Source organism: Rhinopithecus bieti, unplaced genomic scaffold (genome assembly GCF_001698545.2).
Source record: "Rhinopithecus bieti isolate Rb0 unplaced genomic scaffold, ASM169854v2 scaffold_73599, whole genome shotgun sequence".
NCBI lineage: Eukaryota > Metazoa > Chordata > Mammalia > Primates > Cercopithecidae > Rhinopithecus > Rhinopithecus bieti.
The window spans coordinates 104182-120944 of NW_016827349.1; the positions used below are offsets into that span (position 1 = coordinate 104182).

The 16763-nt window shown below is 45.1% G+C and overlaps 1 protein-coding gene across 4 annotated transcripts in view; it reads left to right on the plus strand.

Moving 5' to 3' along the window:
- The window catches only part of PTPN3 (protein tyrosine phosphatase non-receptor type 3), a 121609-nt gene that overhangs the window by 69263 nt on the left and 35583 nt on the right, over positions 1 to 16763 (plus strand). For 3 of the 4 annotated variants that reach the window (XM_017863784.1, XM_017863787.1, XM_017863786.1), the window contains 4 exons: positions 711 to 774; positions 2251 to 2423; positions 6811 to 6945; positions 9058 to 9234. In XM_017863784.1, coding sequence (XP_017719273.1) covers positions 711 to 774; positions 2251 to 2423; positions 6811 to 6945; positions 9058 to 9234 — 549 coding nt within the window. The remainder of the gene's footprint in view (positions 1 to 710; positions 775 to 2250; positions 2424 to 6810; positions 6946 to 9057; positions 9235 to 16763) is intronic. The other variant, XM_017863785.1, reaches the window with a different exon arrangement.

A 16763-nucleotide genomic window follows, 5' to 3' on the forward strand; every position in this document is an offset into this window, starting at 1 on the left:
CACTGCTGGGAAGACTTCACAGTGGAGAGCTTAGGAGCACAGGCTTCAGAGTCAGCTGAGACCTGGGTGCAGGTCCTGGCTCCAGGAATTTCTGGTTGAGTGATCTTGAGCGCTTTGGTGATGTCTCTGAGCCTCAGTTTCCTCATCTGAAAACTGGGTATAACAATATGTACTTTTCAGGATTGTTGCAGGGCTTCAGTGAGGGGATGTTTATAAAGCTCTTAGTAGCAGCCTAGGATATAAAAAATGTTCAGTTAATGGTGACTAAATTCTGTTATCTTGCAAATGTTAAGTAGGCTACTTGACACGTGGCTGTTAAGTAATAGAGCTGGGGTTCGGACCAGGTCTGTCCTCTTTCAGCTGCTCCATGCTGCTCTCAGCTGTCTTCCCCATGTATATACCAGCTCACGCAGAGCTGCAATGCCACAAAAGCAGCTTATAGCAAAGAGAGCGCATGGTCCATGTTTCTTGTTATTTAAAAGCTACATCATAATCCAGTGGCCCTTATGCAGTGCTCAGCTTCAGTCAGCTACTTGGTGTTAGCCTGCGGCAATGGGGCTGCCATCATTTCTACAGAGAAGTAAACTCTAGGCAGCCAAGAGCCCCCACTCATTGGGATCATGAAATAAAGGACATGCATTGAGAGGCATCAGCTTCAACCTGGCCGATCCCTGATGTGCTTTGTTTGTGTTTTGTTTTATTTTTTGAAGGGTGAACATTCTCAAAATTTCTTTCAAAAGGAAAAAGTTCTTTATACATCAGCGACAGAAACAGGTGAGTAGTTATGTCCGTGCTTGCTTGGTTTCGTGCGTATGTATGTGTGTGGTTAGAGGCAGGGTCTCGCTATGTTGCCCAAACTGGGCTCAGAGGACCCTTCTGCCTCGGCCTCCCAAGTAGCTGGGACTAGAAACATAAACCACTTTGCCCCATTTCTTGTGTTTTTAAATTACTTCTGCTTTTAGTTCTTTAAGGGTTGAAGGCAGTTTGCCATGTATATAACAGGGAAGAAAGAGCATGCCATTGTGGGGCCAGAGTCTACAGGACCCAGTGATTGTCTGTATAATTCTGCTTAGCTTGTTTTGGAGTCAGGGACAGTGGTTTCAGATTCTGGCTCTTCCACTTACCAGCCAGACAGGTTACTTAACGTTCCCTAGTCCAAGTTACCTTGTTTCCAGAAATGCTATAATGCCCACTTCTTAGGGAATTGTGAAGATTTAATAAAAGAGCATTGGTCAAAGCACCTGGCAGAGAGTCCACCGCAAAGTAGCAGTGAAGGTCAGCAAGGTCAGTTGCCTCCCATGATGTGTTAAAACTGCACAATGGCTTGGTAGGTGTGCATATCTCATAAGCAAAGTCCGTGGCACTGTCCATTTGCTCATCCATACAGAGATGTAGAACTTAGAGGTGAGGAAACTGAGGCTCCCACAGCTAGTGAGTCGGGGGAGCTGGAATTTGAACCAGATCATTACGAATCCGAGACATCTGCTCTTTCCACAACACTACACTCCATCTTTTTATGCTGCATGATTTTCACTTACTGTCACTGTGTCCATTTCCCAATTTTTCAAAGGTAATATGTGCTTAAAATGGCCTCACAGAGCAGTGAACTCTTAGGAACGAGGACACAAAAGCTCAGAGCAACTAGGACTGGAATCTGGGTCTCCTGGCCCCCCCAGTGCAAGATTCAGGGTGGCACAAAAATGCATAAGATGGCAATTGAACATGAAAACAGAAAACCTAAACTCATGCAGAATGCAGGCAAAGCAAATGATTAAAATGATTATTATATATGAGCACTGGATTCAACTCTGTGCTTTGTGGAAAGCAAATAGAGAAGAACCCAAAATGTTATAAACTTGCTGTTGTCTGATAGATGAAAGAGTATTCCTTCAGGAGAGAGATGTTCCCAGAGCTATAATTTAAAAGGAGTGTATCAGATGATTTTTATCTGGTTGCTCCAAATACATCCAGCCTAGAAATGTAAACAGATTTGAAATAAAAGCATTCGTGGAGGAGCACAGATGATGATAAAGAATAGATCCTGGTCATCTCTATTACCATGTTCATAAAGACGGTTAACAAATCATGCTCTTGAATATTCCAGTAACACTGGTTTGTGGCCAAGGCATTTTGAAACCAGTTTTCTGCTGTCTGTTGCATCTTACCTCATTTCACCAATGTGGGTTAAATGCTTGCAAGTCCCTGCTCCTGTGTCTATGTGGGTGAAATCTTGACTGTTTTTCCTCCCAGGCTGAATCCAGGGAACATATTGTGGCCTTCAACATGCTGAATTACCGATCTTGCAAAAACTTGTGGAAATCCTGTGTTGAGCACCATACGTTCTTTCAGGCAAAGAAGCTACTACCTCAGGAAAAGAATGTTCTGTCTCAGTACTGGACTATGGGCTCTCGGAACACCAAAAAGTGAGTGTGCTATAAAGACTGTATCCACACTAGGCTGAGATGTAAATGCATCCTGTTCACCAGTGAATAGAGGACATTATTGGGCAGAGGAGGAAACCTATAGCCCAGGGGCCCCAGGCATTGGATCTCTGAACCATGACTAAAAGTCTCCTGGGGTCAGCAGTGTCTGAGGGACATCTCGTGTTCCCAGCGTTTGTTTCTCTCCCCTCAACTCTGCTGAACTCAGCGCTTCCAAGCAGTCTGATGGCAGCTGTACCCTGCAATATGACATAATAAAGGAAATGGAGCAGTGGCTCTGTGTGTCTCCTGGTGCCAGCGTATTGGGCTATCCCAACCTGATGCCACCACACCAGCCTCTCCCACAGAACATTAATTCTATAAGATGCTCTATAAAAATGAATGAAGGAATAGAAAAACATTTCCAGAGTCAGGTGACTTTGGGATATATTGCCTATAATAATTACAAAATAACAGTAGTAATCACAGTTGATAATTAGTGGGCATTTAGTTTGTGCTGAGCACATAATTATATTTGACTCTTACAACTCTCCTATGAGATAGGTACTATTATCCACAGGAATGATATTCAGAATATGGAATGACTAGTACAGAAAAAGAAATGGATGTAAATTTATAGATATTTATGTATAAATATATATAATACATACATTTTTAAATTCTAATTTAGATTAAAATCTAGTCTCTAAATAAAATGACTAGTACAGTAAAAGAAATGGATATAAATTTATATATATAATTCATATATACATTTAAAATTTTGATTACGATAAATTTATTCTCTAAATGAAATAACCATGCAGTTTGTATTTTTGTTTGCTTTGCTCTAAGACTACCCTCTAAGTATAAGAGGTAGCATAAATTATCAATTTGTTCTTATAATTTCTTTTTTCTTTTTTTTTTTGAAATGGAGTCTTACTCTGTCACCCAGGCTGGAGTGCAGTGGTGCCATCTTGGCTCCCTGCAACCTCCACCTCCCGGGTTCAAGCGACTCTTTTGCCTCAGCCTGCCAAGTAGCTAGGATTACAGGAGCACACCACCACGCCTGGCTGATTTTTGTACTTTTAGTAGAGACAGGGTTTCACCATGTTGGCCAGCCTGGTCTCGAACTCCTGACCTCAGGTGATCCACCCACCTTGGCCTCCCAAAGTTCTGGGATTACAGGCATGAGCCACTGTGCCCAGCCTATTCTTACTTTTTTTTTTTTTTTTTTTGAGACTGTCTCACTCTGTCGCCCAGGCTGCAGTGCAGTGGCATGATCTCAGCTCACTGCAACCTCTGTCTCTTGGGTTCAAGGAATTCTCCTACCTCAGCCTCCCAAGTAGCTGGAATTACAGGTGCCCACCACCAAGCCCAGCTGATTTTTGCATTTTTAGTAGAGATGGGGTTTCACCACACTGGGCAGGCTGGTCTCGAACTCCTGACCTCAGGTGGTTCGCCTGCCTCGGCCTCCCAAAGTGCTGGGATAACAAGCGTGAGCCACCGTGCCCAGCCATAATTTCTAAATCATTTGTTGGTTTTTCAAAATTGTTTTCGTGATTTGTTGTTGATGNACTGTCTCACTCTGTCGCCCAGGCTGCAGTGCAGTGGCATGATCTCAGCTCACTGCAACCTCTGTCTCTTGGGTTCAAGGAATTCTCCTACCTCAGCCTCCCAAGTAGCTGGAATTACAGGTGCCCACCACCAAGCCCAGCTGATTTTGCATTTTAGTAGAGATGGGGTTTCACCACACTGGGCAGGCTGGTCTCGAACTCCTGACCTCAGGTGGTTCGCCTGCCTCGGCCTCCCAAAGTGCTGGGATAACAAGCGTGAGCCACCGTGCCCAGCCATAATTTCTAAATCATTTGTTGGTTTTTCAAAATTGTTTTCGTGATTTGTTGTTGATGTGGCTATTACTAAAAATGAGACCCATGTCTGAGCCATTATCTATCTGATATGTGGAACTGCATCAGACTGTTCCAGTTACTTTCCTGATACATTGATAATCATTAGGGAACTTGTAGACTGAATAAATAGCTAATTTTTGTTACTATCAGTGATACTATTTATGGTGCTAAATGCTCTCTCTCAGCTTCTGATGAACCAAGAGCGAATGTATTAAGTTTTTAGCTCTTATAATACTGTTTAGTATTTTTATACATTCAGAAGCTCTACTGTTGAACAAGCCATGAAAATAACTTATTGGATTATATCATTGACTTAGATTGGACCTGATCCTCAGGCCAGATGAGAGAAGGAATGGGGAGGCAATTGAAAGCATGCCCTCTGTTGTGAGCTGCCTGGGTTCAAATCCTGCCTCTGTCACTTGAGCTTTAATTTGTTGCTTCTATTTCTTCATCTGTAAAGCTTTGTCATCTGCATGCATCCAATGCCAGCAGGGCTGGGTTCTGGTCTTGTATTGTGGCACAAGAAAATACCCCTATTTTGGTGACTGAAGGCAACACCCATTCTATTATATCTCATGATTTTGTGAGTCAGGAATCCCAGAAGGGGTTGGCCAGATGCCTCTTCTGCTCTGTGTGGTATAGATCGGGATTTCTCAGTGAATGTGGCCAGAGGATCCAAGACAACTTTTCTTGCATACCTGGTGTCTGGATGGAATGGTTGGAAGGCTAGACTCACCTGGACTCCTTAGCATCCCCATCTGGATGCTCCAGGAGGGTAGTTGAATTTCTTACATGGACACTCAGGGTTCCAGGAGCCAAAGGCAGAACCATTCAGCCTTCTTAAGGGTGAGACCTGGCACTGGCACAGTGACTCTGTTGCTGAAAGCAGTCACAAGCCAACCCAGATGCAAGACTCAAAGAACTTCAGTCATCTTTAATCTGCCACAGGGGATCATTTGGGTTGGGAGGATGGCTTGGGAGGACAAGTCAGCAGTTCTTTAATTACCTGTACCAGCTTCAGCATACTGGTGAATTTCAAGTCTCATTACCTCCATTTTACAGATGAGGAAACTGAGGCTTAGAAGGGTCACATGACTTGCCCAGCCCCTAGAGATACAGCTACACATCTGCTTATTGGGCCTTCTGAAAGGTTCCACATAAAAAGAAATTTGTTGGGTTATTTTCCAAGCTTATAGGACAATGGAACACTTTTTTTTCAGAGTCCCTATTAATAACCCATGACACATTAAACCTTGGAGTCGGGCAGCTTGCTCCCCGTGTTTGGATCCTGTGCTCTTCATCACTGGCAGTGTGGTTTCTGATGTAGGCCTGCCTCAGAGGAAAGAGTCTCCCAGTGATGCTGTTGTGAGCATTTGGTCAGGGTGACAACAGCATTTCTTAATGTGAATTAGTACATGATGTGCTACAGGGTGTTTCATATTGTTTATGTTCTTTTGTTTGTTCTTTGTTCTGTTTTGTTTTGTTGGTTCGTTGATGTCACGCCACAAGGAAATACGTAGAATGTTTTTATAAGACATTAAAACCTAGTTTAAAATTTAGAGATGCCAGAATGCTTTATTCTCTCAAATAATTCATTCTCTGAGGGGTCTAGATAGCTAAGATTTAAATTCTGTAGGTATAAATAAAATTCAAAAGTAACCTTCAGGGTAGCACATTTCAAAGAACATAGCTTGAAACTGTATTTCCTTTTTTGTTGTTTTTTTTTTTTGAGACAGAGTCTTACTCTGTTTCCCAGACTGGAGTGCAGTAGTGCGATCTTTGCTCACTGCAACCTCTGTCTCAGGGATTCAAGGGGTTCTCGTGCCTCAGCCTCCGAAGTAGCTGGAATTACAGGCATGCACCTCTACACCTGACTAATTTTTATATTTTTAGTAGAGATAGGGTTTTGCCATGTTGGCCAGGCTGGTCTTGAACTCCTGACCTCAAGTGATCCACCCACCTCAGCCTCCCAAAATGCTGGGATTATAGGCATGAACCACTGTGCCCAGCTTGAAGCTACTTTCTAAGCACATTTTCAGTTTCTCTCTTGAAGAGTTACCAGTAATTTATGGTGACAGCTCCTGCCAGCTAGGATGATGAAGAGCACCTGAAAAGGTGGTTAATATTTTTACTTAGGCCAGTGTGAATAAAATAAGAATTCCTTGAAATCACTTGAGCTGTATTTCTGTGTGATCCTGGAATTCCTTCTAATCTGGTTAGGTTTGGTTATATTCTGGAAACAGCTTTGTTGCTTGAGTAGTGAGGACAAGAAAGGATTTTCACCAGAAGAAAAGAAATCACATAAGGAAATTCCAGGACAGACAGGAATCACTTTTGAGCTGTCTCCCTCTGCTCCCCATAACCTTGGCGTTAACCTGCCATCCGTCAGACAAGAAGCATGTGTAGACTGTTTCACACATGCAGGAATTTCTTTCCTGTTGAACATGTCAGTGTAGAAAGTGAACCTGCATCTGGTTTTTCAGGTCGGTAAATAACCAATATTGCAAAAAGGTGATTGGCGGGATGGTGTGGAACCCAGCCATGCGGAGATCCTTATCAGTGGAGCACTTAGAAACCAAGAGTCTGCCTTCTCGTTCCCCTCCCATTACTCCCAACTGGTATGTCCTCCTTTTTTTTTGTACTACCCAACAGTAGACACTTTATCTCTTTTAAAAATAAAAACTCAACTTATAAAGTCCTAAAGATAGATGACCTACAATCAGAGTTTACATTTGCATTTTAGGCTCTTGGCAGAAGTAACTGTTTTCATGAAGTACACAAATGTAGCTAAATGTTTTCCATCGTGTATAATGCTGAGATGCTCTTTTTAAAAAAACATATTAGATCTAAATAATTTGGGAAACTCTAGCCTGCTGAAAGGCCTCCTTTGGAATCACAGCACATATTAGCATATTAAACACTCTGGGACATCCTGTGATAAAGAAGTATGGTTGACTTTACTTAATTCATGTTGTCCATTAATATCCCACAAAATAAACATTGGGGAAAACTAATGCAGGTACGTGATGTCAATGATGTAAGGATGTATGACCTTCAGCAGCAGAAGCAAATGCACATCAGGAAGTAGCCAGCCAACTTAAAAGAATGAGCTCAGCTTAAAAGGAAATAGGTGGTCAGGGCACTGGGTTTGTAGCCGAAAGACCTAAACTCAGGTTTTGGCCCTTCTGTTAATTAACAAATCTCTTTACCTCTGTAGCCTCAGTTTCCCCATCTCTTAAAAAGATTATAAAAACTACCGCAAATGAAATAACAATGTACAAATACGTAGTAAGCTTTTAGAAGAGTCAGGTGGAATTATCATTATCTTAGTATAATGGTCCCCAAAGACATCACACCATTTTTGTGAATGCCTCCAAAAAGGCTAGGGGCCAGAAGGGGAAACCTAGCAAGGAAACATTGCCCCCAGCTCCACACTGGAGTAAGAGTGTGTGGCTGTAAATACCTGAGCCAGGATCTGCTAAGCCTAAGAGAAACTGGGAGACAGGCAGACAGAGGAGATGCTGTGCTGGGCCTGCTAGGGAAGGACTCTTCACTGGGAGCCTAATGCTCTGGGAAGGAAGGGACAATGACAGTATTTAGTGTTAGAAATCAGGACATAACTGAATAGATTTGCTTCTTGGTTTCCAGCATTTAGATACCTCATTCTAAAGAGGTAAATTTATGCTATCATACAGCAGCTTAATTTATCTGAAAATCTCATTGGCAGCAATGCCAGGGGCCCAGAGAGCCCAGGACGGGATCCAGGGGAACAGCGGGGTTAGATGTTGCCACACTCGTGGCCTGGAGCTCTTGTAGTTATTTATAGGTCCTCTCCTGAGGAGTCACAAGAGCCTTTTTACTTCTGCTTTGGACACAGCATTATTGATTATCCAGGCCCAGGGGGATTGCAAATCATGGAGACCCTGACAGTCCTAAGGAGAAATGGCTAACAAAGAAAGGGAAGATGGAAAAACTGTGAGGGAAAATAGAACTTAGAAAGCTCGGCAGCCTGGGATCCCCGGCTGCAGGAGCTGACGCCCAGGTGCCACACTGGATGCCCTGAGAACACGGCCTCATTGGATTCATTCTCAGGAGCAGGTAAGTACAGCCAAGGCCCAGAGAGGTGATGTGCCTTGCCCGAGGTCACATGCCTACTGCTGCTGTTGGAGGACAGGCCAGTGTTTATGTGCCCATCTAATGCATATAAACGGGTTTAATAAGGGATATATCTTAAAAAGCAAACATTTTCTCTTGGATCAAGTGAAATTCACGTGAAGGGATGTCGCTGCAATATGGTTGGAGTTTTGCTGAGAAATGTAGTTTGGCTTCTAAACCTTTAGTTTGCATTGTTCAAATTAATCAGAAAAAATCTCTGAATAGCAGTCCTTACGGCCTATTTATGTCTTGAGAGCTTGAGTCCTCCTGGAAGAATAACTTACCCTTAAGTCAATACCTGTCACTTCCCAAAGGGCATAAACCCATCTAATTCTGCCTGTTTATACAGCTGAGGCTACTGTTCTGGGAGCCACCACTTGACTGAGAGTGTTAGGGATCGGTGTCACCCTTGGTGCCTTCTGCTGGGGTAGTAATGGGTTAACCGGCTCTGAATGTCAGCCTCCGCCAAGGAAGGCATCCTTAGAAAGGTCAGGGCAGAGGTCCACTGGTGTCTAATTAAATTTTTAAGTGGAATTTGCTTTGAACACTTTGCACTCAACGTTTTTCCCACCCAGGCGAAGTCCTCGGCTCCGGCACGAAATTCGAAAGCCACGCCACTCTTCTGCAGATAACCTTGCAAATGAAATGACCTACATCACGGAAACGGAAGATGTGTTTTACACGTACAAGGGCTCTCTGGCCCCCCAAGACAGCGATTCTGAAGTTTCTCAGAACCGAAGCCCGCACCAAGAGTAAGAAACTTGTGTTGTTTTATTTCTGGGTATCTGCTTTTTGGCTGTTGCAGAATTTGCTCAGGTCCAGATTGCCATTTGAGAGGAACCAAGAGCTGGTGCCTGCAGCCAGCTCCCAAGGGTGCCCTCTGCCAGGATAAGAACATAAATCAGACTCTACCTTTTCACCCGGAAGACAGTCTGTGTGCCTGGGGTCTACAGCTTGTACTTCTTTTTGTCCACAACAAAGACTTTCTACTCGCTAAGTACATGTTAGTTTCTTGAATTAGTCTCCTCTCCAGCTCACGAGCAAAGCTCTGTTTAAATCATTCCGTATTCTACAGGTACAGACTCTAGGGACGTGTTAACTCTGATTTTTCTAGATTAATAAAGCTTTACCATCACATGATTTCAAATCATTGGAAATATGCTTGCTTCTAAAAGCCTTCTCTGAACAACAGGGTTCTGAGGGGTTTTGTTTTCAATTAATAGGTAGTATAAAGAAACAAACATGTTAGAATATCTCTAATTTTCTTTGACAAATTTTTGTTGGATTTTTATGTCCTACTTCCCCTCTCGCCTCCCCCCGCCATGTGACAGAGTTCCCTCATAGCTCAAGGCCAGAAAAAATGTCTGTCCTGAAAGACTGGTTGAGTGCTTTTGTTTTTCAATAGGATACATTTAACCCATTTGTTTCCCTTTTTGCCTTGGTTACCAGGGAGTTCAGAGCTGCACATTAGGCTCATTGTATTCACTTTCCTCAGCCCAGATTTCTTATGTAGTACTTTCTCTTCCTCCTTTGCCTTGGTTATATAGGTCTTTTTTTTTTTTTTTTTCTTATTTTAATGGATTCATAGTTACATATCTGTACATTTTGGGGTAAACTCGCAAATCATTTTTTTAAGTAGGGAAGGCATAGATTATAGACTAGGTTAAAGCATGATAGTAAAGTATCAACTGTTAGGAAGTCAACCATAGTCATCGGGCATCTATTCTGTTAAGCCTCATACTAAGTCTAAAATACAGAAAGATAATGCCCCCCTAACAGCCGAGGATTAGCAAGCAGGCACTTTAGTCAATCTATACATTTTTTACCACTGTAGCTAGTAGGCTGAAAGCATCAAATGCATTCTGATTGTACTCCAGGCATTCGCAGGTGAATTGCAAATCTCCTTCCCATTTATGTGTGAGGCTGCTACCTCTCCTCTATCCTTGCCCAGAGCAAACATGGTTTCCAGTTTATCTGTGTTCTTAACACCTCTGGTTAAATAATCCCTGTGTTCATTCTTTCCTTGTGACCTGAGCCTGGATGATGCTTTTGCTAAATGGTTACTATCTCTTGTTCCAACTTGCAGCCTGCTGCCCCTTTGTCAGGGCTATAGTGGATGATTGTGAGTTCCTTTGTGTGACTTTGTAGCTTTTCAAATCACAAGCACATCTATAAATACAAGGCAGGAGTGCAGGCATGTGTGACTAGAGCCGTATTGAGTTTGCAGTGGGGCTCTGTGCCTTGGCAAAAGGAGAAAACGGTTTAGGGAACTGTTCGAGGGTTCTGGGAAGCCCACTCAAGCCTGCTGCGTCAGAGCTTCCTGCGGTGGTTTGCAGTCCCATCACAGAATTTTACAGCATCTAGACCTTTGCTGTCCAGTACAGCAGGCACCAGCCGCAGGTGTCTATTCAGATTTAAATTAATTAAAATAATAGAAATGTAAGCATTCAGTTCCTCAGTCACACAAGCCTCCTTTGAAGTGCTTGACAGCCACACAGGAGTGGTGGCCTCCATCTTGGACAGCACAGATACAGCCCATTCCCATCATTGCAGAAAGTGTTGCCAGCAGCACGCATCTAGACTAACAGGTTTATTACATCATTCATTTAAAGGGGAGTGAACCCCTAGAATATCTACAAGTGAAAAGTGCGTTTTTCAAACAGAATTCATGTGGGAGTAGGTTTGGAATCATCACCTTGCTTGCAGTCTGGGCGCTCCACACCACTCACCCAGCTGCTCATCTGTGGCATGAGGCGGGTGGGTAGCCTCTGAGCGCCCTCACAGCCCAGCACCCTCTGTGTCTTTATGCAATCAGTGCCAGGTGGGGAGGGATGCATTCTGTCCAATGACATGTGGACGCTTTAGAGGGCTTGCATTCATTCCCGAGTCCAGGGGTACCCTTTCTACATCCTTGGCTGGTCGTTGAGGGGAACGCCAGAGCAAATTAGAGAAGTTATTTCAGGAGCCTCCAGGCCAGCTGGGCAAATAGCACATTATCAGCCTGCGCTGCCACACTCCAGGGCTCTGTCGCTTTGGTGAAAGGAGAAGGGGGGCTTAGGGAACAGTATGTGTCCTACATCAGATTTTCCTCCTGTGGTCTGCAGTCCCATCACGGAGCATCTAGACCTTTGTAGTCCAGTACAGGAGCCACCAGCTCCATAGGACTATTTACAGTTCAGTTCATTAAAATTAAATAAGATTTAAAATTCGCTCCCTTAAGCACTGTTTGATGTAAGTGATTTCTGGCCCTGCTCGTTCCTACACATTGCACAGTGATTCTTCTTGAAACCCCTTTTTGAGACCTCGTAAAATGTGTCATCTTGGGGCACTTCTTACCTTGCACCTAAATGTTAAGAACAGCAAATAACGGTGGTTCAAAGGCAGGCTTCCTTGCAGGGTTTTGCCAGGTGTACTGACAATAGATGTGTCAGGCGGTCAAGTTAGTGACTGTCCTCTGCAAGTGGGGTGAGCAGCTAGAAAAGCAGCCCCTACCACCGCTATTAGGTAGGAGACCTCTTCCTGCTGCTGGGAAGCCACTTCGTGCTGGGTCTTCAGAGGAGGCTGGCCCTCCTGAGGGTCTGGGGACCGCCATTGCCCCAAGTAAGAAGTACAGACTGGTCTGTACTTGGTGAGAGGAAAAAACCTGTTCGTTCGTTTCTGTGAGTATTTGCAAAATGTTTAAGAAATGTTTGACATGTTTTATACAGCAGATTTGTGTTAAGAGGCAAAAAGAAGCATTCTGTTAGAGAAATCAGATGAATAATATCACAGACAGTGAGGAGGGTTCCTTTTAAGAAGAAGAATTAAGTGTGATGTTCCGTACTCCTTTAAAAGAGAAGAAAGAGAAAGAACGAAAAAGAGCGGTTAGATTTGGCTGTAAACCCAGAATGGCGCAGCTCAGGCTGCCTGAGTGCCATCTTAGCGGATGAGTCACTAGCTGGTTTGTTCCATATTTATAGCAGCACAGCAAAGTTGATGATTATAGTTACGAATCCTTGGCAGTTTGCTTTGTGCCCAAGTAGGCTGCACTCTTTTGTTGCTCCCAAGGTTCTATCAACCATTGTGTGTTCCTTTCCCTGCTTCCGAGTGAAGACCAAATTCTGCAGAGAAGTAAGTTTCCTTCATGGCAGAAATGAAAAACCTACCACTCTCCACCGAAATAAAAGGGAGAGGATGTTCCCTAAAGAAAGAGACATGCAGAACAGAAACTGGGGGAAACACGTTGTAGAGCAGTTCAGAGCTGTACTAGAGAAACTTTCCGGTTGCTATTTTATCACAGTTGTCTCGATGGGTCACCAACATGACACCCTCCGAGTGGATGGGGCTTCATGCCTGCATAACTTTTTGCTATTTGCCTCTTTCCTTAGAGCCTGCCTTCTTCCATGGGATGTGGGGCAGCCATGGCTTTTTATTTCAAAAATTCTGTGCCAGCCAGGCGTAGTGGCTTACGCCAGTAATCCTAATACTTCAGGAGGTCATGCTGGGCAGATTGCTTGATCCCAAGAGTTCAAAACCGGCCTGGGCAACATGGCAAAACCCCATTTCTACAAAACATACAAAAATTAGCTGGGCACAATGTTGTCTGCCTGTTGTCCTAGCTACTCAGGAGGCAAAGGTGAGAGAAACACTTGAGCCCAGGAGGTCGAGGCTGCAGTGAGCTGTGGTCACACCACTGCACTCCAAGCTTGGCATTGGAGTGAGACCTTGTCTCAAAAATAAAATAAAAACTTCTGTTCATTGGAAGGAACCTAGGGGATTCCCCTTCTTCAGCTTTGGCGGCAGTGTAGGAATTCCCCCAACCCTACTGTGGGTCCCCCCAGGCCTGAGCTCCCTGCCAGCAATGAAGAGTCCCTTATAGTGCAGCAGTGTGCTCTGTCATTAGGTAACCCAGGTGCCCACCGTTCTTCCCAAGCTGTGCTGGAAGCCTTCTTGACACTGACCCAGCATCAAGCTTCCTGTCTTGAACTCTCAGGATAACACAGATGGTGTCTGTTCCCAGTTCCACCTGCCAGCCTTGGTTACTGTTCCTTCAGCTAGACAATTCCAATGTAGTCACTTTCCACCCATCACCCTCGTAACCACCATTCTCCAAGTGCAGGTGAGCCCTTCTAGAGGGTGGCACCAGATCTGAATGTGGAGGAAGGATCTGCATACCATTCTACATGTCCCTCTCAGAGGACACCAGGCAGAGACAGGGTTTTGTTCAGAGTGTTTATGTCCCTTTTCCGTGAACCTTGCCTTCTTGTTTGGGCCCACTTGCATGTGGACGTCTAAAATACCTGAAACCCAGCATGATCCAGTCTCAGCTACTCATGTTGGTGTCCAGCTCATGGCTGTTCCTGTGTTTTGGTAAGGGGAGGCCATTGTTTCAATACTACCTGGTTTGCACCCATTGGAAACATCAGTCATCCCTCACTCCTTCTTTTCTTTCACTGTCCTTATGCCATTTCTCATCTTGTTGATTCTACCTCCCAGACATCTCTTGTGTTTGATTCCTCCGCCATCCCCACTGCACTGCCCCCATGCAGCCACCATCGTCTCTTGCACAGTCTAGCTCAGTCGTGTCCAAACCGTCCCCCTATCTTTGGTATCACCTCCTTCCACACCATGCTTCACAAGAATAGCAAATTTATCATTCTGAAATACACATCCAAGAATGTCACTCCCTGCTTAAATACCTTTTATCTGCTTTTTCAACATTTCCTGCCTTTACCTGTGCTGCTGCTTTTGTTTGTTTGTTATAATCAATGTTTTGCCAGAATGCCCTCTTTTTCCCACTTAACTACCTGTTCAATCTCCTATTAATTCATCTTTCAAACTCAAGCTCAAGTGCACCTGCTCCAGGAAGCCTCTCCTGGCCTCACATGGTACCCTAGACATCTGAGCATCTCCACTGTAGCATGATAATATTATTACTTGGTTAATTGTATTTCTTCTCCTGTGGACAATGAATTCTTTGAGGGCAGGGATAGTGCCCTATTCACCTCTCCTTCCTTAAAACCTGACATGGGTATTTGGCATTTAATAGACATTCAATGACTGGATGGATGGATGGATGGATGGATGGATGGATGGACGGATGGGCGGACAAATGGTTAGATGAAACTGGATGGGAACCCGGGATACAAACTCCTAAGTTTTCACAATGGGATGCCCCCTCTGCCACTTCCACACCATGTGTCCGTATCACATGAGCAACATCACACCATATTTATCTGTACCCCAAGAACTCAAACATATTTACTTTGACAAGTTTCGTAACTGTCACCTGTGAACAGGACTATGTGGTAGGTGCCCCTGCAGGACATCTGTCAATGAGAAATTCCCCTCAGAGGATTCAGGGATGAATTGACTGAGGTTTAGCAAGTGCTTTCTTGCCGATGAGGTGTCTGATATCTGTAGGGGAAGCCTAGTCAGATTCATGATCTGTTGTTCCATCAGGAAAGAGACTGTGAGCTCAGAAAGCACCGTACCTGAACCATATCCCTTCTGCCACTTTGATCTTGTGCCCTTGGCATTTATTACAGCCCCAGATGAGCTGTTTCCTGTGGAGACTGTCTCCATGTCATAACAATGTGTATGGGAAGACAGTCTTCTTTCTGTCACTCAAGGACTCTTATGTAAGGAGCCATGTGGGACATTTCTCCAGGAATTTTATTCAGAAAAAACTGCCCTCTGGGGGAACTGGTATGCGTTCCTCTAGCGCCATGCTATTCCAGCTGTGGCCACAGGCCAGCAGCTGCAGCACCTGAGAGCTGGTCGGAATGCAGAATCTCAGACCCACACAGGCCGGCCGAATCATACTCTGCATTCAGCAGGACCCCAGCTGATTTGTGTGCACAGCACATTCTCAGAAGCTCTGATCTTGCAGATGCTGAGAACCATTTAACCCGCCTTCTCTTTGCACCTGAGCTTCCAGATTTCTGAGTAAATTCCTTGCTCTTTTAGCGTAACTCACCCAGTCACCTCAGGCGATCCTCTTGGTACCTTGCCAAGAAGTTTTATTCTTCATTCACTCAGCATTTCAGTTGAGCACTCCCTGTGTGCCTGGTCCTGTGTTCCGAGCACTAGGAGAGGAACAGAAAGAGCACGAGGGTCTCTTGACCTTGAGAAGCTCCCAAAACAGGGCCCCTGTTCCTTCACACTGCAATCTGAGAGCAGGACTTTGCCCCCTTTCACAGGCGGGGGGGTGGGGAGGTCTTTGTAATTCTCCAGGGTTTCGGGAGAGCTTCTTGGGGAGTGTTTCTTTCATGGGTGTGTTTCTTTCTGATGCCTGCTGCCTTTACAGTTCGGAAGCATGTGTTTTCTGGAGGGGGAATACTTGTTTGTCTGCCTGATGGTGAGTCTGTGTCTCACATTTCTCTGTCTCTGCCCCTTTCTCCCCAAGAACCAGGGTGTGGTCAGTACCACACTGGCTCCTCCACGGTGTCTCCCCATCCTGCCTCAGGGGCAAACCTCTCCTGCTCCTTCCTCCCGCTAGTCATTGGCTCCATCCCACCCTCACCGTCTTCTTGCATCCCTCATCCTGTCCCTTTCTTCCCTCCACTTGTGGAATTCATGGGGCGGCTCCCCTGCGCTCCTCAGCCACACTGCATTCTGCCCAGCGACGGAGGAGACGCTAGGGTTTTGGTGCCTTCACCCCTGGCCACCCTGTGCTGTGGCCAGCTGCCACATACTCATTGCATCTCCTGATTTGATGTCCTCTTCCTCGTCTGTCTGTCCATCTTGCACACTGAACAAAACATCACCACGCTCTACAGAGCACCTGTGTACACAGTTAAGCAGGCCAAAAATCAGCCATTTGTTGAAATAAATGACTTAGAGTAACCCCTCCAACCCTGCTTAGAAAATAGGTTAGGGGCCGGGCGCGGTGGCTCAAGCCTGTAATCCCAGCACTTTGGGAGGCCGAGACGGGCGGATCACGAGGTCAGGAGATCGAGACCATCCTGGCTAACACGGTGAAACCCCGTCTCTACTAAAAAATACAAAAAACTAGCCGGGCGAGGTGGCGGGCGCCTGTAGTCCCAGCTACCCGGGAGGCTGAGGCAGGAGAATGGCATGAACCCGGGAGGCGGAGCTTGCAGTGAGCTGAGATCCGGCCACTGCACTCCAGCCCGGGCGACAGAGTGAGACTCCGTCTCAAAAAAAAAAAAAAAAAAAAAAGGTTAGGGCAGGCCAGGCGCGGTGACTCATGCCTGTAATCCCAGCACTTTGGGAGGCCGAGGCAGGCAGATCACGAGGTCAGGAGACCGAGACCATTCTGACTAACATGGTGAAACCC